The sequence below is a fragment of the Ovis aries genome, chromosome 8 (assembly GCF_016772045.2).
Source record: "Ovis aries strain OAR_USU_Benz2616 breed Rambouillet chromosome 8, ARS-UI_Ramb_v3.0, whole genome shotgun sequence".
Taxonomy (NCBI): domain Eukaryota; kingdom Metazoa; phylum Chordata; class Mammalia; order Artiodactyla; family Bovidae; genus Ovis; species Ovis aries.
In genome coordinates, this window is record NC_056061.1 from 88,490,951 (window position 1) to 88,515,704 (window position 24,754).

At 47.8% G+C, this 24,754-nt stretch overlaps 1 protein-coding gene across 2 annotated transcripts in view; it reads right to left on the minus strand.

Moving 5' to 3' along the window:
• PDE10A (phosphodiesterase 10A) overlaps window positions 1-24,754 on the minus strand; it is a 581,099-nt gene that overhangs the window by 304,265 nt on the left and 252,080 nt on the right. For both annotated transcript variants that reach the window (XM_042253703.2, XM_012183244.5), the window contains exon 2: window positions 22,030-22,164. In XM_042253703.2, coding sequence (XP_042109637.1) covers window positions 22,030-22,078 — 49 coding nt within the window. In that variant the 5' untranslated portion in view covers window positions 22,079-22,164. The remainder of the gene's footprint in view (window positions 1-22,029; window positions 22,165-24,754) is intronic.

Genomic DNA, 24,754 nt, shown 5'->3' on the forward strand with positions numbered 1-24,754 from the left:
CCACAGTTTGCAAGCATCAATTCTTCGGTGCTCAGCCTTCATTACAAACCAACTCTCCTCACATTGCATGTGACTTCTGGAAAAATCACAGCTTTGACTATATGGACCTTCGTCCATGCAGCTCAGTGATAAAGAATTTTCCTGCCAAGCAGGAGATGAGAGTTCAGTCTCTGGGTCGTGAAGATCCTCTGGAGAAGGAAATGGTAACCCACTCCAGTATTCCTGCCTGGAGAATTTCCACAGACAGAGAAACTTGGTGGGCTACAGTCCATGGGGTCGTGAAAGAGTCAGACACGACTGAGGGACTGAACAACGACAAAGACCCCATCACTGGACGTAAGCTAGTATAAATTTGAAGCTGCGTCTAGTTTGTTAAGATATATATGGCAGGCCCTAGAGCAACCACTAAAAAGTAACTCAAAAATACAGTGGCCAGTTCACACCCATCAGGATGACTCCTATCAAAATACCAAAATAAAAAACAACAAAAGAAAATAACAAGGATGTGGAGAAACCGGAACCTTCGTTAGTTAGTGGCTGATGGAAATGTGAAATGATGCAGCCATTATGAAAAAGTGATACGACAACTTCTCAAACTTTAAGCAGTTTTACCTCTGTGTTTATGCCCAAAAGAAGTGAAAGCAGGGACTGAAACATACTTGTGCTCTGATATTCTTAGCAACTTTATTCACAATGGACAAAAGGTGGAAACGACCCACGTGTTTGCTGGTGGATGAATGGGTCAACAAATCGTGCTATATACATATAACAGAATATTATTTTAAATGATTACTTTTATGCTATGGGTATTTTACCCATAATAAAAAAACTAATTGTGACTACAGGGTAAAGATGAAAAATTTCCAGTCTTAAGACAGAATGATCTCTGTTCGTTTCCAAGGCAAACCATTCAATTCACTGTAATCCAAGTCTATGCCCCAACCAGTAATGCTGAAGAAACTGAAGTTGAACGGTTCTATGAAGACCTACAAGACCTTTTACAGTTAACACCCCAAAAAGATGTCCTTTTCATTATAGGGGACTGGAATGCAAAAGTAGGAAGTCAAGAAACACCTGGGGTAACAGGCAAATTTGGCCTTGGCATACGGAATGAAGCAGGGCAAAGGCTAATAGCGTTTTGTCAAGAGAACACACTGGTCATAGCAAACACCTTCTTCCAACAACACAAGAGAAGACTCGACACATGGACATCACCAGATGGTCAACACCGAAATCAGACTGATTATATTCTTTGCAGCCAAAGATGGAGAAACTCTACACAGTCAGCAAAAATAAGACCGGGAGCTGACTGTGGTTCAGATCATGAAATGCTTATTGCCAAATTCAGACTTAAATTGAAGAAAGTACGGAAAACCACTAGACCATTCAGGTACGACCTAAATCAAATCCCTTATGATTATACAGTGGAAGTGAGAAATAGATTTAAGGGACTAGATCTGATAGATAGAGTGCCAGATGAACTATGGATGGAGGTTTGTGACATTGTATAGGAGACAGGGATCAAGACCATCCCCATGGAAAAGAAACGCAAAAAAGCAAAATGGCTGTCTGGGGAGGCCTTACAAATAGCTGTGAAAAGAAGAGAGGCGAAAAGCAAAGGAGAAAAGGAAAGATATAAGCATCTGAATGCAGAGTTCCAAACAATAGCAAGGAGAGATAAGAAAGCCTTCCTCAGTGATCAATGCAAAGAAATAGAGGAAAACAACAGAATGGGAAAGACTAGAGATCTCTTCAAGAAAATTAGAGATACCAAGGGAACATTTCATGCAAAGATGGGCTCGATAAAGGACAGAAATGGCATGGACCTAACAGAAGCAGAAGATATTAAGAAGAGGTGGCAAGAATACACAGAAGAACTGTACAAAAGAGATCTTCACGACCCAGATAATCACAGTGGTGTCATCACTCACCCAGAGCCAAACATCCTGGAATGTGAAGTCAAGTGGGCCTTAGAAAGCATCACTACGAACAAAGCTAGTGGAGGTGATGGAATTCCAGTTGAGCTGTTTCAAATACTGAAAGATGATGCTGTGAAAGTGCTGCAGTCAATGTGCCAGCAAATTTGGAAAACTCAGCAGTGGCCACAGGACTGGAAAAGGTCAGTTTTCATTCCAATCCCAAAGAAAGGCAATGCCAAAGAATGCTCAAACTATCGCACAATTGCACTCATCTCACACGCTAGTAAAGTAATGCTCAAAATTCTCCAAGCCAGGCTTCAGCAATACATGAACTGTGAACTTCCAGATGTTCCAGCTGGTTTTAGAAAAGGCAGAGGAACCAGAGATCAAATTGCCAACATCCGCTGGATCATGGAAAAAGCAAGAGAGTTCCAGAAAAACATCTATTTCTGCTTTATTGACTATGCCAAAGCCTTTGACTGTGTGGATCACAATAAACTGTGGAAAATTCTGAAGAGATGGGAATACCAGACCACCTGACCTGCCTCTTGAGAAACCTATATGCAGGTCAGGAAGCAACAGTTAGAACTGGACATGGAACAACAGACTGGTTCCAAATAGGAAAAGGAGTACGTCAAGGCTCTATATTGTCACCCTGCTTATTTAACTTCTATGCAGAGTACATCATGAGAAACGCTGGGCTGGAAGAAACACAAGCTGGAATCAAGATTGCCAGGAGAAATATCAATAACCTCAGATATGCAGATGACACCACCCTTATGGCAGAAAGTGAAGAGGAACTAAAAGCCTCTTGATGAAAGTGAAAGAGGAAAGTGAAAAAGTTGGCTTAAAGCTCACCATTCAGAAAACGAAGATCATGGCATCTGGTCCCATCACTTCATGGCAAATAGATGGGGAAACAGTGGAAACCGTGTCAGACTTTATTTGGGGGGGCTCCAAAGTCACTGCAGATGGTGACTGCAGCCATGAAATTAAAAGATGCTTACTCCTTGGAAGGAAAGTTATGACCAACTTAGACAGTCTATTCGGAGAAGGCGATGGCACCCCACTCCAGTACTTTTGCCTGGAAAATCCCACTGATGGAGGAGCCTCGTGGGCTGCAGTCCATGGGGTCGCTGGGAGTTGGACATGACTGAGCGACTTCACTTTCACTTTTCACTTTCATGTACTGGAGAAGGAAATGGCAACCCACTCCAGTGTTCTTGCCTGGAGAATCCCAGGGACCGGGGAGCCTGGGGGGCTGCCGTCTGTGGGGTCACCCAGAGTCGGACACGACTGGAGCGACTCAGCAGCAGCAGCAGCAGTAGACATTCTGTTCAAAAGCAGAGACATTAGTTTGCCAACAAAGGTCCGTCTAGTCAAGGCTATGGTTTTCCAGTGGTCATGTATGGATGTGATAGTTGGACTGTGAAGAAAACTGAGCACAGAAGAATTGATGCTTTTGAACTGTGGTGCTGGAGAAGACTCTTGAGAGTCCCTTGGACTGCAAGGAGATCCAACCAGTCCATTCTGAAGGAGATCAGTCCTGGGTGTTCTTTGGAAGGAATGATGCTAATGCTGAAATTCCAGTACTTTGGCCACCTCATGCAAAGAGTTGACTCATTGGAAAAGACTCTGATGCTGGGAGGAATTGGGGGCAGGAGGAGGAGGGGATGACAGAGGATGAGATGGCTGGATGGCATCACCAACTCAATGGACATGAGTCTGGGTAAACTCCGGGAGTTGGTGATGGACAGGGAGGTCTGGCGAGCTGCAATTCATGGGGTCGCAAAGAGTTGGACACGACTGAGTGACTGAACTGAACTGAATGGAACTTAGTCACCATTCCTAGGAGTAGTGAGTACTGGTTCCTATCAGTCGTCCTAATAATTGCACCTCAGAGAATTATTTTATGCGTCAGGCTTGGCTTTGTAGAATTAACCTCATGAAGTGAAACCTTCCTTTTCCTTCAACATAACAACTTCCTCTTATTAAATAAAACAAACAAACAGAAACATATTTCCTTAGTGCTTAACAACAACTTTATTTTTTTGTCTTGTGGGATCTCAGTTTGCCATCAAAGATCAAAGCTGTGCCCCCTGCAGTGGAAGCACGGAATCCTAACCACAAGGCTGCCAGGGAATTCTTCCCAACTGAATTTTAAGAGCTATGAATGAACCCCAGGGAGATTATTCAGCAATAATACTAGTTGCTCAAGGAACCGCTAGTTGAACAGGCAGGGAAAGCAGGGGACTCCTTGGCTCAGCCAGCAATCTCTCCTGTCTCTAGCGAAACACTTAGGTTAAGTTGTAAATCCTAGTCCCTTCCCCAGTGTGATAAAAACATGAAAACTGGGATAAATAACCTTAATAAGGGCTGCTGCCTAAGGAAAAAGCAAGGAACCTGAACTGGGGGCATATGAAGAGAAAGCTATCTATAATCATAAATGTAAGAAGCGGCCGGATATAATAGGAGATGCGAGCAGCTTGCAGTCAGAAAGAAAAAATAGAATGAAAAAAATCATTAATGAGATTAAAATGTTACCATGAGATTAAAATGTTACCTTAGAAAATATTATGCAATGCCAAAGGAATCAGTCAAGGAAAAACAGAGAAACAAAAATGAGATATATCTCTAAATGAGATACACAGGGGCAAAAGTAAAATGGCAGGCTTAAATCCAACTATAACTAACACAACACGGTTAACCAACTATACTCCAATATAAAATAAAAGTTTAAAATTCAACTATATTAATAATAACATTAAATGTAAATAGGTTAAACAATCCAACTAAAAGGCAAAAATTGTCAGACTGGATTAAAAACTCTTGATTATCTACTGAAGACGTACTTTAAATTCAAAGATGTAAATAGGTTTAAAGTAAAAAGATGAAAAAGATATTATCAGGAAAATAGTACCCACATGAAAGCTGGAGTGACTAGTATCAGGCAAAACAGAGTTTAAAACAAAAAATATGTTACTAGAGAGAGATAGGGCTATTTCATAATGATAAAAAGGCGAATCCATCTGGAAGATATAACAAAGATACATGCACTTAACATCATAGCACTGAAATATATGAAGCAAAAACTGACATAATTTAAGAGGGAAAAGGACAAGTCAACAATAAGAGAGACTGCAATACCCCAATTTACAATGAGGCAGAAGATCAAGAAGGAATGAGAAGACATGGGCAACACAGGACACTCCACGCACCAGCAGCGGGACACACTCTTCTCGAGAGCACACAGAAGAGTCTCCAGGACAGACCAGATATTAGACCACAAAACAACCTTAACGAATTAACAAAGATAAAAATAATGAGAAGTATGTTCTCTGGTCACAATGGAATAAAATTCAGAATCAACAACATGGAGATTTGGAAAAGTCACAAATAAATGAAAGTTAAACAACACTCAACAACCAATGGGTCAAAGAAGAACTAAAAAGGGCATCAGAAAATACTTTCAGATGAATGAAAACGAAGACAGCATAACAAAATTTATAGAATGCAGTTAAAGCAGGGCTTAGATGGAAATATATAGCTGCAAATGCCTTTATCAATAAAGCAGAAAGATCACAAATCCATAACCTATCCTTCCACTTTACGACACTGAAAAAGACACTGCAAACTAAACATAGAGCAAGCAGAAGGAAGGAGATTATAAAGATTATAAGAGTAGAAATTAATGCAACTAAGGACAGAAAAACAACAGAGAATATCAACAAAGCACAAATGTTTATAACAGCATTACCAGCAATAGCCAAAAGGTGAAAATAATCCAAACGTCCATTGACTGGAGAGTGGAGAGACAAAATGAGGCATATCCATCAAAAGGAATAGTATTTGTCCACAGAAGTGAGTGCGGCAGTTTCTACACACGCTACAACATGGACAAACCTTGAAGACATTACGCTGCGTGAAAGAAGCCAGTCACAGAAGACCATGCTCCATGCGATCCCGCTCCTACAGAAGTCAGAGCAGCAGGGACGGAGCGCCGGGGCTGCTTAGGGACACGCGAGGGCGACGGAGCCACGGTCAGGGGCTGGGCGCTAAAGGGCACGCAGTTCCGTTCTGAAGTAACAAAGATGTTCCAAAACTGACTGCGGTGACGGCTGCAAGGATCTATGAATATACCCCAAACCATATAATTGCATGCTTCAAATGAGCAAATGATGCCTCAGGAAAGCTGCTGCTGCTGCTGTTTTTTAAATATCACTTCTCTTAGTGTCTCCCAACATAAGCACATACTCAGCGTGTCCTTCTTTACCTTTTGCAGGTAACATCACACAGAATATTAGAGAACTGGGCAGGGATTAAGATGCTATTCATTATATTGTGTCAAATGGGGACAGAAGAGAATTTGGAAGATCAGATTTGAATTTAAAGTAACTTTTGCTGCAGATTACATGGTTCATCCTATGCAGCTTTATACCTACTTTTCTAAAGACAATGCTGCAGGTTCATTGTGACTGGAATGGAATTTCATCTTCCAAGTGCCAGCCATAAGAGGTTTTGCCAAGTGGACCACCGCTGGAAGTATTTTAGCATCAGTTTATCTCTGGTGTCAGAGCAACACATACATTCCGCAACTTACTAGGTTTCTTGTCCCCTTAGGACAAACTCTGAGGAAAAAGGTACAATTTAACGTTCACATGATTTTTTTTTTTTTCTCTTAAACAGAAGATAAAGTTACCATGCAGATGATTTTATAGATAGTACTAATGAGAGAAAGTGAGACATTTGAAGGGTCTATCTATGCAGGATCGTAGGCAGCCCTGGCTGGGAAACTGCAAGATATTCAATGTCTGATATCTGCATTCTGTCAGTATTACAATTGGGAGGACAAAGTCAGAAGTCCTATTTGTAATATCAGATTCTCTTGCGTCTCACTAACGGTACCTCAGTTAAATGCCTTGTATATACACAATAAACATCAGTTATGAAGCATGCTCCAGCTCTATAGATAGACCGAAGGATGATATTTTGTTGGCACAAAAGGCCCTGACTTCAGACGCCTGGGTGCGAATTCCTGAGAAAACCAGAGTGCCTGCAGAGGGACCACCCTCAGCTCTGCCAAGGCACCACCCGCTCAGTCTCGGGGGTCTCCGTGCCCTGGAGCGCCTGCAGAGGGACCACCCTTAGCTCTGCTGAGACACCACCCGCTCAGCCTCCGGGCTCTCTGTGCCCTGGAGCGCCTGCAGAAGGGCTGCCCTCAGCTCTGCTGAGATACCACCCGCTCAGGCTTGGGGCTCTCCGTGCCCTGGAGCGCCTGCAGAGGGACCGCCCTCAGCTCTGCTGAGACACCACCCGCTCAGGCTCGGGGCTCTCCGTGCCCTGGAGCACCTACAGAAGGGCTGCCCTCAGCTCTGCTGAGACACCACCCGCTCAGGCTCTGGGCTCTCCATGCCCTGGGGCACCTGCAGAAGGGCTGCCCTCAGCTCTGCTGAGACACCACCCGCTCGGCCTCGGGGCTCTCCGTGCCCTGGGGCGCCTGCAGAGGGGCCGCCCTTAGCTCTGCTGAGACACCATCTGCTCAGGCTCCGGGCTCTCCATGCTGTCCACAGCTGAGCGCGCTCTGTCCTCGGCTTGTGTGCAGAATTAGAACCCCGTCCACACAGGGCCACTCTCGCTGGGCTCTCATGTGAGAGGAGGGCTCCGTGAACGGTGACCCCGGCAGCCCCGCTCCGGTCCCAGCTGAGAGAGTGCCACCTTCTGCGATTCCTCAAAAACAGTTCTGTTGACTTCCTAACATGTTCCCACACGGCGGTGGCGGTGTCATTGCGCAGCGGTGTCTTACTCTTGAGACCCCATGGACTGTAGCCCACCAGGCTCCTCTGTCAGTGGAATTCTCCAGGCAAGAATGCTGGAGTGTGCAAGTAAATAAGGTGGCTTCTGCCCTCACAAGAGTCGGTCTGGAGAGGAGGCAGATATAAGTAGTCTCAAAATACCAAGAGGTGAGAGGCCAAGATACGTTGGTACCTGGAAGGGAGGACGATCAAGTCTTCCTGGAGCATGTGTGTGTTTGGCGTATAGGGAAGACCATATAGGCTTGAGATGTGTCCTGAAAGAATGACTTGCTTGATAAACTAAGGGAAGAGAATTACCCCAGTGGAGGGACCCTCACGTGCTACAAAGGGGGTGCCGGGGGACACCGGGCATTGTGGCCCTGGGTGCTGCAGCCTCAGGGGCAAGACGGGAGGGCCTGCAGGAGGCGGGACCACCTGCTGGAGGGCATCAATCCTTTCTTTAGGAGGCGAATACTGTCTGAGCCCCCAAAGGATGGAGCTACCTCAGGGTGAGGGTCAGGACAGGCCCTGAGACAGAGTCTGCTTGAGGATAAAGTCCGTGAAAGAGAAAGGGCAAAAGGAAAACCACGCAAGGCAGAGAACAGGTGCCCTTATTAAACTGAATTTTCTAAAAACACCCAGCCCTTTCTCTATCTCCTTCTGAAAGTGAACACTTTTAACTGACAATGAGGCCAGACCATGCTCCCCAGGGGCTGACGTCAATGGGCTTTCTGCCTGAGGAAGGACCTCAGAGTTGCCCAGAAGGGTTTGATTCTAATCTCGGCATGGGCCTGCAGCATCCTTCCACAGCGACATATACAGGCCCGCACAGGGACACTCCGCAGCACGGCAGACACCTGAGTGCCAAGGAGCAGACCATCAGGATCAACGAGCTCGAGTCGGGAGTGGCAGCACCTGGCACACTCAGGCGTGTGCTAAGCGGAGAAGCAGTGCAGATTCAAGGGGCGGGGAGCGGGGCTGGACAAAGGCGGCCCGCTGTGCAGGCAGGAAGCCGGGCTGGCAGCCGGCTCGGGCCTCCCACGTCATCCGAGCAGCGAGCACAGCTCGTTACAGTCACTCGCACTCTCTATCTAATCTGCTAGAACCAGAGGAACACAGGGGCTCTGATACTCGTATTACACAAGACGACAGTGCGCAGAAGCAGGATTTGCCCTGGGAAAGGCCACTGCTGACAAGGAGTAGGCTGGGGAGAAGCCCTGGCCTCTGGAAGGCACGCGGAGGCCCGGCACGCGTCACCCAGCCCGCCGACCCGAGACCGCCTGAGTGAAAGAGCCGGACAGCGCCCCTCGGAGGCAAAGGCACACACGCTACTCACGCAGGAACAGCGCGCTGTGGGGAAAGGAGGGTGAGTCCTGTTGCACACCCAGGTCCCGGAGCTGGATAAACCTGCGAATAATTTAGTAAGGCAGGACTGCAGCCACTCTCGGCTCCGGTTCCAGTAGTGTAGACTCTGGGATCACTGTGTCACACCATCTCACACACAGTGTCACACCATCTCACACTGTCACACCATCTTACACCATCTCACACCATCTCACACACAGTGTCACACCATCTTACACCATCTCACACCATCTCACACACAGTGTCACACCATCTCACACTGTCACACCATCTCACACACAGTGTCACACCATCTCACACTGTGTCACACCATCTTACACCATCTCACACCATCTCACACACAGTTTCACACTGTGTCACACCGTCTCACACTATCACACCATCTCACACTATGTCACACCATCTCACACTGTGTCACACCATCTCACACTGTGTCACACCATCTCACACACAGTGTCACACCATCTTACACCACGTCACTATCTCACACTGTGTCACACCGTTACACACAGCCCACAGCGTCACACCATCTCACGCTGTGTCACACCGTCTCACACTATCACACCATCTCACAGTGTCACACCATCTCACACACAGTGTCACACCATCTTACACCACGTCACAGTCTCACACTGTGTCACACTGTTACACACAGCACACAGCGTCACACCATCTCACACCGTGTCGCACCATCTCACACACACCGTGTCGCACCATCTCACACACACAGTGTCACACCATCTCCACCATGCCACACTGTCTCACAGTCACACCATTTTACACACACAGTATACTGTGTCACACCATCTCACACACAGTGTCACACCATCTTACACCACGTCACAGTCTCACACTGTGTCACACTGTTACACACAGCACACAGCGTCACACCATCTCACACCGTGTCGCACCATCTCACACACACAGTGTCGCACCATCTCACACACACCGTGTCACACTATCTCACACACACCGTGTCACACCATCTCACACACACCGTGTCACACCATCTCACACACACCGTGTCACACCATCTCACACACACGGTGTCGCACCATCTCCACCATGCCACACTGTCTCACAGTCACACCATTTTACACACACAGTATACTGTGTCACACCATCTCACACACAGTGTCACACCATCTTACACCACGTCACAGTCTCACACTGTGTCACACTGTTACACACAGCACACAGCGTCACACCATCTCACACCGTGTCGCACCATCTCACACACACAGTGTCGCACCATCTCACACACACCGTGTCACACTATCTCACACACACCGTGTCACACCATCTCACACACACCGTGTCACACCATCTCACACACACCGTGTCACACCATCTCACACACACGGTGTCGCACCATCTCACACACACCGTGTCGCACCATCTCACACACACGGTGTCGCACCATCTCACACACACCGTGTCGCACCATCTCACACACACGGTGTCGCACCATCTCACACACACCGTGTCACACCATCTCACACACACAGTGTCGCACCATCTCACACCATGTTACACGGTCTCACAGCTTGTCTCACCGGCGAGTGGTCCAGCCTTTCCTAAGAGGGGCTGCGGCGCGGCGCTCTGCAGTCGGGAGGGGAGGCTAATGCAACTGCCACGTTAGCCTCCGGGGATGGTGAAGGCAGCAAAAACATGGTGTTGCTTGGCCAGGTTTAGAGCTGTAAGAGGTTTTGGGGGCAACACCATACAAAGATAAAGACACAGCTGAGCTCCTCCTGTGCTCATGCCCTGTTAGCTCTCCACCCCTTGCCGTGAGTTCCAAGGAAGCAACACGTAGCAGAGCCTGTCTGCCAGCTCAGGGGCTTCAACAGTAATTTCAAAAGTCGCAGATCTGAAGTTAAGGAGCATGGAGATGGAGCTGAGGCTAGCTTCCAAGAACAACGATAAGAAATATCACTCATCCAAGAGCTCAGAAACTGTCCAATTTGCTAAATTACTCCAAAGACCATGCTGTACCTTGCTGTTCATTCTGTAAACCTCAGTCTTAGGCCAGAGGCAAGAAAATGTGACCTAACCTTCTCTGGGGCCTCCCATCTCCTACCTCCATCCTGCCTCTTCAGCACCTCCTAACCATCAGTCTTTCCCAACAGCGACCCTGACCAAAGGCCATGGGACAGCGTGGGGCTGAGAAGCTGACCAGGGACAGCCAGCCTGTCTCTGCTTCTTTCCACACCCCCTGAGATTCTCTGAGAAGAAGTGGAGGTGGCCAGTCCCTCAGCAGTAAGGATGTGACTTCGCAAGTCAGAAAGTCAGCTTTCCAGGAAGAATGGAAGCAACAATCAGCTACTGGAGCTGTCAAGCCATGGGGAACACAGCTTCTAAGCATTTCCTTTCCCCACACATTTTCCCAGGCAGCTGCACACACCCCCAAACGTATTCACACGTGTTTACCAAGGAGGGAGTAAACCCAGCTGTAGCAGCGTCACACACGACGGTGAGTTGTCCGTAACAGAGAAATTCTGTATATGTCTGGGAATGGGCTCAAGTTCTCAGGCTCTGGGCCAGCAAACGCTGTGGGCGTTGCTGGCTGTGGTCCTTGAGCGATACCCACTGCCAGCTGAACAGAGGCACACAATGCCAACAGCTCCGGAGGGACCCACATGTGCTCCTTTAAAGAAAGGGAGAGTAGCGTGGGGTCAGGAAAGAGAGCGAGCAAAGACCTGGGAGAACCCGCATAAACTGTGAGTCAGCCACCATCCCCACTGCCTGTCTGCTGGCGGCCTGGCTGAGAGCACTCCAGGGAGAGCTGGCGGCAGGAAGGCTGGGGGTGCAAGCTTCCCTGTCCAGTGCTCCCTCCCAGACGAGTTCACGCAGAAGTGACATGTGTTATCCTGTCTGTCACCACTCACACCCCTCAGAGGCGCTTCTGTCCTTACCATCACACCTCCGAATTCACCAATGTGCCGACCATTAAGAGGAGACAGAAACCAATGAGATTTGATCAACAGCAAAAATTCCTGACAATTAGGTTTTGAGGACAGGTTTCACTGAACAGGAAATGCTCCTTTTCGTAGATCTGGAGAAGTGTGAGAGATTAATAACATAAACACAAAAAAAGCTACAAACCCAAACAGATAGACAAAATATCATTCCTGTCATGTACCTAAGCATCTTTATGGTCCAACTCTCACATCCACACATGAGCACTGGAAAAACCACAGCCTTGACTAGACGGACCTTTGTTGGCAAAGTGATGTCTCTTTTGAATATGCTATCTAGTTTTGTCACAGATGTTCAGTCAAGGAGCAGCACCTTTTAATTTTGTGCTGAAGTCATGGTCTGCAATGATTTTTGGAGCCCAAGAAAATAAAATTTGTCACTGTTTCCACTTTTTTCCCCATCTATTTGCCATGACAGAATGTGGTCCCCTGGAGAAGGGAATGGCAAGCCACTTCAGCATTCTTGCCTTGAGAACCCCATGAACAGTATGAAAAGGCAAAATGATAGGATACTGAAAGAGGAACTCCCCAGGTCAGTAGGTGCCCAATATGCTACTGGAGATCAGTGAAGAAATAACTCCAGAAAGAATGAAGGGATGGAGCCAAAGCAAAAACAATACCCATTTGTGGATGTGACTGGTGATAGAAGCAAGATCCAATGCTGTAAAGAGCAATATTGCATAGGAACCTGGAATGTCAGGTCCATGAATCAAGGCAAATTGGAAGTGGTCAAACAAGAGATGGCAAGACTGAACGTCAACATTCTAGGAATCAGCGAACTAAAATGGACTGGAATGGGTGAATTTAACTCAGATGACCGTTATATCTACTACTGTGGGCCGGAATCCCTCAGAAGAAATGGGGTAGCCATCATGGTCAACAAAAGAGTCCGAAATGCAGTACTTGGATGCAATCTCAAAACGACAGAATGATCTCTGTTCGTCTCCAAGGCAAACCATTCAATATCACAGTTATCCAAGTCTATGCCCCAACCAGTAACACTGAAGAAACTGAAGTTGAACGGTTTTATGAAGACCTACAAGACCTTTTAGAACTAACACCCAAAAAAGATGTCCTTTTCATTATAGGGGACTGGAATGCAAAAGTAGGAAGTCAAGAAACACCTGGGGTAAGAGGCAAATTTGGCCTTGGAATGCGGAATGAAGCAGGGCAAAGACTAATAGAGTTTTGCCAAGAAAATGCACTGGTCATAGCAAACACCCTCTTCCAACAACACAAGAGAAGACTCTACACATGAACATCACCAGATGATCAACACCGAAATCAGATTGATTATATTCTTTGCAGCCAAAGATGGAGAAGCTCTATACAGTCAGCAAAAACAAGACAGAGAGCTGACTGTGGCTCAGATCATGAACTGCTTATTGCCAAATTCAGACTTAAATTGAAGAAAGTAGGGAAAACCACTAGACCATTCAAGTGAAGTGAAGTGAAGTGAAGTTGCTCAGTCATGCCCGACTCTTTGCGACCCCATGGACTGTAGCCTACCAGGCTCCTCTGTCCCTGGGATTCTCCAGGTAAGAATACTGGAGTGCGTTGCCATTTCCTTCTCCAGGAGATCTTCCCAACCTAGGGATCGAAGCCGGGTCTCCCGCATTGGAGGCAGACACTTTACCATCTGAGCCACCTGGGAAGTCCATTCAGGTATGACCTAAATCAAATCCCTTATGATTATACAGTGGAATGAGAAATAGATTTAAGGGTCTAGATTTGATAGATAGAGTGCCTGATGAACTATGGAATGAGGTTCATGACATTGTACAGGAGACAGGGATCAAGACAATCCCCATGGAAAAGAAATGCAAAAAAGCAAAATGGCTGTCTGGGGAGGCCTTACAAATAGCTGTGAAAAGAAGAGAGGCGAAAAGCAAAGGAGAAAAGGAAAGATATAAGCATCTGAATGCAGAGTTCCAAACAATAGCAAGAAGAGATAAGAAAGCCTTCTTCAGCAATCAATGCAAAGAAATAGAGGAAAACAACAGAATGGGAAAGACTAGAGATCTCTTCAAGAAAATTAGAGATACCAAGGGAACATTTCATGCAAAGATGGGCTCGATAAAGGACAGAAATGGCATGGACCTAACAGAAGCAGAAGATATTAAGAAGAGGTGGCAAGAATACACAGAAGAACTGTACAAAAGAGATCTTCACGACCCAGATAATCACAGTGGTGTCATCACTCACCCAGAGCCAAACATCCTGGAATGTGAAGTCAAGTGGGCCTTAGAAAGCATCACTACGAACAAAGCTAGTGGAGGTGATGGAATTCCAGTTGAGCTGTTTCAAATACTGAAAGATGATGCTGTGAAAGTGCTGCAGTCAATGTGCCAGCAAATTTGGAAAACTCAGCAGTGGCCACAGGACTGGAAAAGGTCAGTTTTCATTCCAATCCCAAAGAAAGGCAATGCCAAAGAATGCTCAAACTATCGCACAATTGCACTCATCTCACACGCTACTAAAGTAATGCTCAAAATTCTCCAAGCCAGGCTTCAGCAATACGTGAACCGTGAACTCCCTGATGTTCAAGCTGGTTTTAGAAAAGGCAGAGGAACCAGAGATCAAATTGCCAACATCCGCTGGATCATGGAAAAAGCAAGAGAGTTCCAGAAAAACATTTATTTCTGCTTTATTGACTATGCCAAAGCCTTTGACTGTGTGGATCACAATAAACTGTGGAAAATTCTGAAAGAGATGGGAATACCAGACCACCTGACCTGCCTCTTGAGAAATCTGTATGTAGGTCAGGAAGCAACAGTTAGAACTGGACATGGAACAACTGACTGGTTCCAAATAGGAAAAGGACTACATCAAGGCTGTATATTGTCACCCTGCTTATTTAACTTCTATGCAGAGTACATCATGAGAAACGCTGGGCTGGAAGAAACACAAGCTGGAATCAAGATTGCTGGGAGAAATATCAATAACCTCAGATATGCAGATGACACCACCCTTATGGCAGAAAGTGAAGAGGAGCTAAAAAGCCTCTTGATGAAAGTGAAAGAGGAGAGTGAAAAAGTTGGCTTAAAGCTCACCATTCAGAAAACGAAGATCATGGCATCTGGTCCCATCACTTCATGGCAAGTAGATGGGGAAACAGTAGAAACAGTGTCAGACTTTATTTTGGGGGGCTCCAAAATCACTGCAGATGGTGACTGCAGCCATGAAATTAAAAGACGCTTACTCCTGGGAAGAAAAGTTATGACCAACCTAGATAGTATATTCAAAAGCAGAGACATTACTTTGCCGACTAAGGTCCGTTTAGTCAAGGCTATGCTTTTTCCTGTGGTCATGTATGGATGTGAGAGTTGGACTGTGAAGAAGGCTGAGTGCCGAAGAATTGATGCGTTTGAACTGTGGTGTTGGAGAAGACTCTTGAGAGTCCCTTGGACTGCAAGGAGATCCAACCAGTCCATTCTGAAGGAGATCAACCCTGGGATTTCTTTGGAAGGAATGATGCTAATGCTGAAACTCCAGTACTTCGGACACCTAATGCGAAGAGTTGACTCATTGGAAAAGACTCTGATGCTGGGAGGGATTGGGGGCAGGAGGAGAAGGGGACGACCGAGGATGAGATGGCTGGATGGCATCACGGACTCGATGGACATGAGTCTGAGTGAAATCCGGGAGATGGTGATGGACAGAGAGGCCTGGCGTGCTGTGATTCATGGGGTTGCAAAGAGTTGGACACGACTGAGTGACTGAACTGAACTGAACTGATTTGTCGTGAAGTGCAGGCCTGAATATTCATTGGAAGGACTGATGCTGAAGCTGAAGCTCTAATACTTTGGCCATCTGATGCAAAGAGTTGACTCATTCAAAAAGATCCTGATGCTGGGAAAGACTAAGGGCAAGAGGAGACAAGGCAACAGAGAATGAGATAGTTGGATAGTATCACTGACTCAATGGACATGAGTTTGAGCAAACTCCAGGAGACAGTGATGGACAGGGAAGCCTGGTGTGCTGTAGTCCATGGGGTCGCAAAGAGTCGGACAGGACTGAACGACTGAACAAAAGAGCATAATACAGCTGATCATTTTACGTTTTTGACTGATTGAGTGAAAGTCACCCAGTCGTGTTTGACTCTTTTCAACCCCATGAACTGTGTAGTTCATGGACTTCTCCCAGCCAGAATACTGGAGTGGGTAGCCTTTCCCTCTTCAGAGGATCTTCCAAACCCAGGGATCGAACCCAAGTCTCCCACATTGCACGCGGATTCTTTACCAGCTGAGCCACCAGGGAAGCCTAAGAATACTGGAGTGGGTAGCCTATCCCTTCTCCAACAGATCTTCCCGACCCAGGAAATGAGCTGGAGTCTCCTGCACTGCAGGCGGATTCTTTACCAGCTGAGCTACTAGGGAAGCCCTCACACATTTTTGGTCAAGGGGAAAAAAGTCATACTATAGAAAAATAGAGCAAATTAATTCCATCATCAGTTGATAGCAGTCCACAACTAAGTATACTAATTAGAGCGAACGTCCGGGACCTCCTCTCCTCCTCGTTTCTGACTCTGCTTTCCAGATCACCTCCTTTCAGCCATCATCCTCTTTTGACTGTGGACCCCGCCGTCCTCGTGGGCAAGTGCGATCCTGACGCTGCAGCGAGTGGCTTCTCCTGCGTCACCAGCGCCCAGCACTCCAGTTCTCATTGGCCCCCGCCTGTCCTCCACCCAGATGCCAGGGAGCACCCCACAGCTCCTGATAGAGCCTGAGGACAGGACTCAGGAATTCTTGCAACATTTCAAATAAAAAACCTTCCAAAGTACAGAGACGGCTTTAGGCTTCTCCATGTTCCCGGAGCCCCTCACATGATGCCAAAAGCAGAGTACTCTTCTAAAACATGCTTTTTGGGGTGGTGAGGCAGAGTCCACGAACTCAAGAACTTATTCAGATAATCTGTTGTTATAGAATTGAGTGATATCAAATACAACTGACAGTAACTAGACCTTCAGCTGGAAAATATTCATACACAATTTTTGGGTTTTGATCTTTTGATATAAAATATGGCTATTAAAATTTATGTACTAAACAATTTTGATAAAAGGTAAAATATGGGGTATGTTTTTAAAAGATATGCCTCATGACTTTAAAAATATCACAACTGCCCGTGGATTACTAAGATGATAACTAAAAATCACTGTTGGTGGGAATGCAAACTAGTACAGCCACTATGGCGAACAGTGTGGAGATTCCTTAAAAAACTGGAAATAGAACTGCCTTATGACCCAGCAATCCCACTGCTGGGCATACACACTGAGGAAACCAGAACTGAAAGAGACAAGGCTACCCCAATGTTCATTGCAGCACTGTTTATAATAGCCAGGACATGGAAGCAACCTAGATATCCATCAGCAGATGAATGGATAAGAAAGCTGTGGTACATATACACAATGGAGTATTACTCAGCCATTAAAAAGAATACATTTGAATCAGTTCTAATGAGGTGGATGAAACTGGAGCCTATTTTACAGAGTGAAGTAAGCCAGAAAGAAAAACACCAATACAGTATACTAACACATATAAATGGGATTTAGAAAGATGGTAACGATAACCCTGTATGCGAGACAGCAAAAGAGACACAGATATATAGAACAGTCTTTCGGACTCTGTGGGAGAGGGAGAGGGTGGGATGATTTGGGAGAATGGCATTGAAACATGTATAATATCATATAAGAAACTAATCGCCAGTCCAAGTTCAACGCAGGATACAGGATGCTTGGGGCTGGGATTCACTGGGATGACCCAGAAGGATGGTGCTGGGAGGGAGGAGGGAGGGGGTTCAGGATGGGGAACACGTGTACAGCCGTGGCGGATTCATGTTGATGTATGGCAAAACCAATACAATACTGTAAAATAAAAAATCATTTGCTAATGAGGAACCCTTCATTTAAACATTGACAGTCTCAGGAGTTTGCATTTACCATGTGAGTTCCCCACCTCCAAAAAGCGTTGAGATTGACTAGAACAGTGACACAGTGGCCCGAGAAGGAGGCAGGCACGCTGCGGTCCTCCTGGGACGTGGAGGCGACAGGATGCCTGTCCTCCCCGTGGGATGGCCAGCCTCCTCCTCGTGCAGCACTCTAACAACACTGGTGACAAAGACATCCGGAAAGATGAGGACAGACGGGCGGCTGACATGGCGCAGTGGTTTCAGAAAAGCCCACTTGAGTGGTGCTCAGCTTTGTAGGGAAAGGAAAAATAAAAGTCTCAGAACAAGAGCATCCCCGTCACCAGACAATGTTCTCAGTGGGGCACCAGGTGCACCGGGTGATGTTACCAGGGTCTAGGGAAGCGTCCTTCAAGATGCCATCGCCCTGTACCTTCACTCTGCATCCCTAAGCAAACTCCTCACTGCTATTTTGGCTTCCTAGACATCTCAGTATCAGGAAAGAGGTTTCCATGGATTACAGACAGGAAGATTCTGGTTACTAGAAAGAGACTGTCATCGTTACAAGTCAACTGGTCCTCTGATAACTACTTGAGATGGCAGTCAATTACCCAACATGAATACTTATTTGATGCTTTTGAACTGTGGTGTTGGAGAAGACTCTTGAGAGTCCCTTGGACTACAAGGAGATCCAACCTGTCAATCCTAAAGGAAATCAGTCCTGAATATTCTTTGGAAGGACTGATGTTAAAGCTGAAATTCCAATACTCTGGCTACCTGATGCGAAGAACCGACTCACTGGAAAAGACCCTGACACTGGGAAAGATTGAAGGCAGGAGGAGAAGGGGACAAAAGAGGATGAGATTGTTGGATGGCATCACTGATGCCATGAGTTTGAGTTGGCTCCAGGAGTTGGTGATGGGCAGGGAAGCCTGGCATGCTGCAGTCCATGGGGTTACACAGAGTCAGATACAGTTGAACAATTGAACTGAAAACTTATTTATGTAGGGTAACTGACAAAGACCAGTGTCTCATCCTTCTTGGCTGAGAACAGGGCTTGAACCAGAGTCAGAGCCAGAGGCCCTGTCCCCTCCAACCTCCATCCTGTTCTCTCACTTGATCCCAATAACTCTAGCCTCAGTGTTAAACCTTCCTCCCCTTAAAACTTCAAAGACTATGATTAAATCAATCCATCCTTCTAGAAGCTTCATGGCAGCCATGACAAAAAGAGGAAAGAAACTGGTAGAGAATTAGTTCTCAATACCTGATGAAAGGATTCTTTAGAAACAATATTAAAATCTGATTTTCAATCACCATGAAGACTTTAGAGAGAAAAAGACTAGTGCATGACAATTTTACATGATTTCATTCAAGAAAAGCAAATTGTTCAAAAGAGTTTTAAAATGTTGAGAAACTATTCTTAGACTTAACCCCAGGGCTATCCCTATCAGAGTAAGTAGTTCAGAATTTGCTTAAGCCTTTGACAAATGCTAACACTGTAATCCTAACTAGGAATGCTAACATATAAAAGTTGAAATTCAAAAGTTTATTTCAACTCAATTGTTTAAAACACGAAATATGTCTCTATGGAAACAGCAGGCTTAAAATTATGGGAAGTGCTGGGGCAGGAGCCCAGGAAATCCTATTTGGCCCCACACGCAGCTGAAGTGGTGCTCACAGATGTCATGAGCAAACACCATGGCTGGATCGCCGGCCCCTGAGCCAGGCTGCCCCAGGCTGCACAGTGGCTCCCCAGCCCTGCTGATTCTGCTCCAAAACGGGGTTGCACAGACCCCTCCTCTCTGCTCAGAACCAAGTTTCAAGGCGCCCAGACCCTGGTCAGGGCCCCTGCCCGCCGACGTCCCAGAGCGAGCGAGGAGCCCGGACTCAGAGGTCCCCCTTCCACGTGTCCCTTGAGGAAGCTAGCCTCCCTGAGCCTCCAGAGTCACACGGAATGTGCTAATGAGCCCTGTGCTTCAGGGTGCCCCAGGGTGGAGGACAGGAAGCTCCCCTGTGGATCATCACACAGTCTCGGCTTCTAGGGAATCCTGTACTGAGTTTCGAATAATTGAATTACAAGCAAAAAGTTGAAGTATTATTGTTGGAGTTGCCTTTATTATATTTTTACAGATTTTTTGTGTTCAATTTTCTTCTCTTACAATAAACTGGTTAGTATTAAGAGCTGTTGATTTGGGGTTCACCTCTGCAATTCACATGGGCAAACTAAGAGTTCCTGTTCCTAAATCTTCCAGTGTATGGTACGGCTTTCGCTGTTTCTCATTCAGGATTGACAAATCCCTTTTCAGCTTGCTTTGCTCCCTTTTCCACTGAATATTTCTCTTCTTCCAGGCTAATTTTTCTTTAGGCTTCCCTGGTGGCTCAAACGGTAAAGAATCTGCCTGCAATTCAGGAGACCTCGGTTCAATCCCTGGGTCGGGAAGAACTCCTGGAGAAGGAAATGGCAACCCACTCGCTCCAGTATTCTTGCCTAGAGAATTCCATGGATAGATGAGCCTGGCGGGCTAACATACAGTCCATGGGGTCACAAAGAGTCGGATATGACTGAGCGACTAGCACTTTCACTGTTTCACACAGGCCTTTGTGGGAGAACTCTCAGCAGCCTGGCCCCAGGATGTGCTGTGGAAACAGCCTGCTTCTGCACTTTTCTCTAAGTAGCCGCTCACCACGTGCGGCCACTGAGCGCTGCTAATGCGCTGGTGTGACTGAGAAACTGAATTTTTAATTTCATTGACCTTTGATGAATTTAAATTACAGTAGCCACAGAGGGCAAGTGGCTACCCAATAATGTAAAGACGCTGTTACTGGTTTCCACACTGGACTTGTATTTGACATTAGACTTGACTATGCACGTGTGTGTGTGTGTGTGTGTGTGTGTGTGTGTGTGTGTGTGTCTAACTGTCTGCAGCTGGCTGGCACTGATTTTTCTTCGAGGCATCTTGACTGGTGGGATAGGCAGCCTTTCTCCTATGATTAAGGCTGAAGGGAAAGTACTGATCTTGCTCTGGAGACTTCTATAGATCGGAGGCAATCTCCACCTGGCTGGAGGATGACTGCATTTGCGGAGAGGGAGAGGGTTCAGTCACTCTGCCCGGCCCCATGTTAAAATAAATTAAGAGTAAACAAACCCTTCTGACCCCACCTCCCTGACAGCTTATCATCCTACCTCCTTGTTCTACGAAGCAAACCCCACGGCAAGAGTGCTCCATGCCTGCTGCCTTCCGTGCCCACCGTTCAGCCTGGGCCCGCAGGCGTCAGCCCCCCAGCCTGCCCCCATCAGCCTCCCATTCTGCCTGGGGACCCCTCCCCGCCTCACCCCCCGTTCCGCCTAGGCCCACCCCCGTCAGCCCCCCAGCCCGCCCCCGTCAGCCCCTCATTCCGCCTGGACCTGTTCCAACAGCCCCCGGCCCGGCCCCGCTTGGAACAGCTTTCCCCCAGGTCCAAGCGGGGCCCCCGGTGCCCAGCCCTGCCCTCCGCTCTCCAGGCCCTTTGTCACCTGCTGGCTTTCTCCTTGAAAGGTGCCCCCTTTCTCGGCCTCTGGCCACTGCCCGCCTGGTCTCCCGCCCCCGTAGCCTCCGCAGGCACACCTCCACTTCCCGGGTTCCAGAGGGCGCAGGCCTCACTCCTCACTGGGACCCGGCACTTCCCTAGGAGACCCCAGCCGGTGCCACGAGCTCACCCACCACACAGCTTCTCACGACCCGTCAGTTCCCGCAGCACCAGCACTGGCGCTGTCTACTCAGCTAAGAGCATGCCTGACCTAACCTTAAAGATCGAAGAGATAAAGAGCAAGCATAGTGGTCAAACAGACCCTCAAACGTGGGAAAAACAAGTGAAAGAGCTGGAAGCCACGCAGGTGTTCTAGAAAATTCCAGTGTGAGGAATTTTCTGCCTGCATTCCCGGGAGCCACGCTAACACCCACCATCCCCACGTCTCCCCGAGTCGTGCACAGCACTTTTGGCCACTGTCCACGAAGCCCCCGCTCGATGAAGAGGGGTTCTCAGAGAAGGGGAGACGGGCTGGGGGGCGTCACAGCAGGCCTTCCTTTGTACCTGAGGCGTCGCGGGCGTCCAGGCCGCCTTCCGCTGGTTCATGGCTCATCTGCTCCTGGGGGTCTGTCCTGCTTCTCAGGGTCAGCAAAGCGGGTCCTCTGCTCCCGCTCTTCAGTGCGAAGGGGAGGCAGCTGGCTGGAGAGAAGGAGGAGGCGGCGTTAATGTCGACGACCAGCGAGCCATGGGACTTCCCAGGTGTGCAGTGGTAAACAGTCTGCCTGCCGGGACAGGAGACGCCAGAGATGCGGGTTCCGTCCCTGGGTGCGGAAGAGCCCCGGGGGGAGGGCGTGGCGACCTGCTCCAGTATTCTTGCCTGGAAAATTTCAAGGACAGAGGCGCCTGTGGCTACGGTCCAGGGGGTTGCAAAGAGTCAACCACAACTGAGAGACTGAGCACGCACGCGCACACACACACACACACACACACACACACACACACACACACACCAGCGAAACATGCCACCACAACCAGGAATGGGGCCCTCCCGGAAAGTCTCCAACCACAGGCAGATGACTGTCTTTGTGTGCCTCTGTGCCCACTCCCTGACAAAGGTCTGTCTCAGCTGCAAGGCTTGGCCTGAGAGTTACTTCATCTATAAGGTACCTGGGGAGGGGTAGACAGGAAAAGTGCCCTGTACCCTTCACTCCCTGGTGGCTCAGACAGTAAAGAATCTGCCTGCAATGCAGGAGATGTGGGTTCAATCCCTAGGTTGGGAAGATCCCCTGGAGAAGGGCATGGCTATCCACTTCAGCATTCTTGCCCAGAGAATTCTATGGACAGAGGAGCCAGGCGGGCTGCAGTCCACGGGGTCACAAAGAGTTGGGCGAGGCTGAGCGACACACTTTCACTTTCCCTTCACCCTTGGCTCAGCTCTAACTACTGGGTCTCAGGGGCATCCTCTATTAAGAACCTGCTGGCTTTGAAAAATACCAAAGTGGCTTGAGGGAGTTTGCAACTTCAGCTCTTCTGCTGTTGAAAGTAACTTGTTACAGTAAATATGATTTTTAGTAATAAAGGTTTGGCCTTTTCTTGAAAGTCAATTAGAAGAAGTAGATTCATCTCTCATTTGCAATCGGAATGGCTTTCTAGAGAGGTAGGGATGGGACAGAGGTCCAGTTATCCAGTGGGAGCTGCCCTCGGCCCTGGCATTTCCACAGGCCAGAGCCGAGCCACTGACTGCCGTCGCAGTTAACAAGGCTGGAGAGCACTTTTCTAGAGCCAGACCTCAGGGGCCCAGTGCTTCAGCAAGACCACGAAGGAGCCAGGGGCCACTGAAGAGCACGGGCAGCAGACCTGGGCACTGCGTGCTGGGAAAAGACCAAGGACTGAGGAGTGGAGCAAAGGGGACTGAAGACAAAGAGACATGGGGGCAAGCAAGCCCAGAAGCGCACCGAACCGCCGTCCTCCGGCGGCCAGCCCCGCGCTCTCCACGCCGTTCGCAGCAGGGAGGGGACCCGGGAGAGAGCTAGGACTTCAGGTGTTAAGACACGCGTGCGTGTAGCGTCCGTGGGCCTCCGGCTTCCTATTCTTACCTTTCACATATCAATAACTAACAAGAAAGCCGAGGTCACAGGTGTCTGAAGTGAAAAATCATACAACACTCGACTGTAAGGAATTTTTAAGTCCTACGTACAGATTCTAGAATGTTTTATTGGTGAAAGGAGGACTTCTGATATGTAATAGACATTTATACATATGAATTATTTTAAGACAGCTTCACGAAGGCATAACTGACACCTAAGCTGCCCATATTTAAACACAGCACTTGGATAAATCGGGATATATGTACGCACCCGTGAAACCACCAGCATAACATTTTGAGTAATTAGAGTTGTGTGGAAACGAAAACACAGAATGGAGCAAATGCTGGAGTCGGACGACTAGCATCCTAGTCTGAGCTTCAGTATTTCCCATGCAGCACAGACAGGTAACATCACACGCCTCATACCAGAGTCACGCTATGGGCTCAATGCAGGGTCATGAGTACTGCCTATTTCATGGGACCCTCAACTGCCAAGAGCCCACAGGGTGGGAGCAACATGAACTAGCAGGCAGGGCAGGGCTGGGCGTGGGGCATCCCCAGCTTTGCCTTTCCTGGCCCCTCCAGTCTCCAGGCTTGTGTGGTGTAACAGATCACGTGTATGTGCATGCGTGCTAAGTCACTCCGTTGTGTCTGACTCTTTGCAACCCCATGGACTGTAGCCCACCAGGCTCCTCTGTCCATGAGATCCTCCAAACAAGAATCCTGGAGTGGGCTGCCATGCCCTCCTTCGTGGGGATCTTCCCGATCCAGGGATTGAACCCACATCTCTTATGCTTCCTGCATTGGTAGGCAGCACCTGGGAAGCCCATAATAGATCACATATGTTCCTTTAAAATTTCAGGACATTCTAATGATATCTGTGTCTAAAAGACCAGAGCCCAAGTTTCTTTCTAAAATAAGAGGAATGGACAGTGACTAAGACTAACCATGAAGACTGTCAATGCAGGACATCAGGGGTCAGCAGGAGGTGCCCTTCTCCTGAAAAGCTGAGACAGGTGGGGCAGGCAACACCTCCCTGCCCTGACCAGGACTCTCCCTGCCTGCGGCTGGGACAGTTTCCAGGACTGCGTTATAGGCACAGACAAGCTGGTGTCAGACTAGGGGAAACAGGAACTGGATCACAGAGGGGACCTCTGGGGCCCTTGAGAGCAATTCACTGATTGACACCTTCAGGAGTCTGCT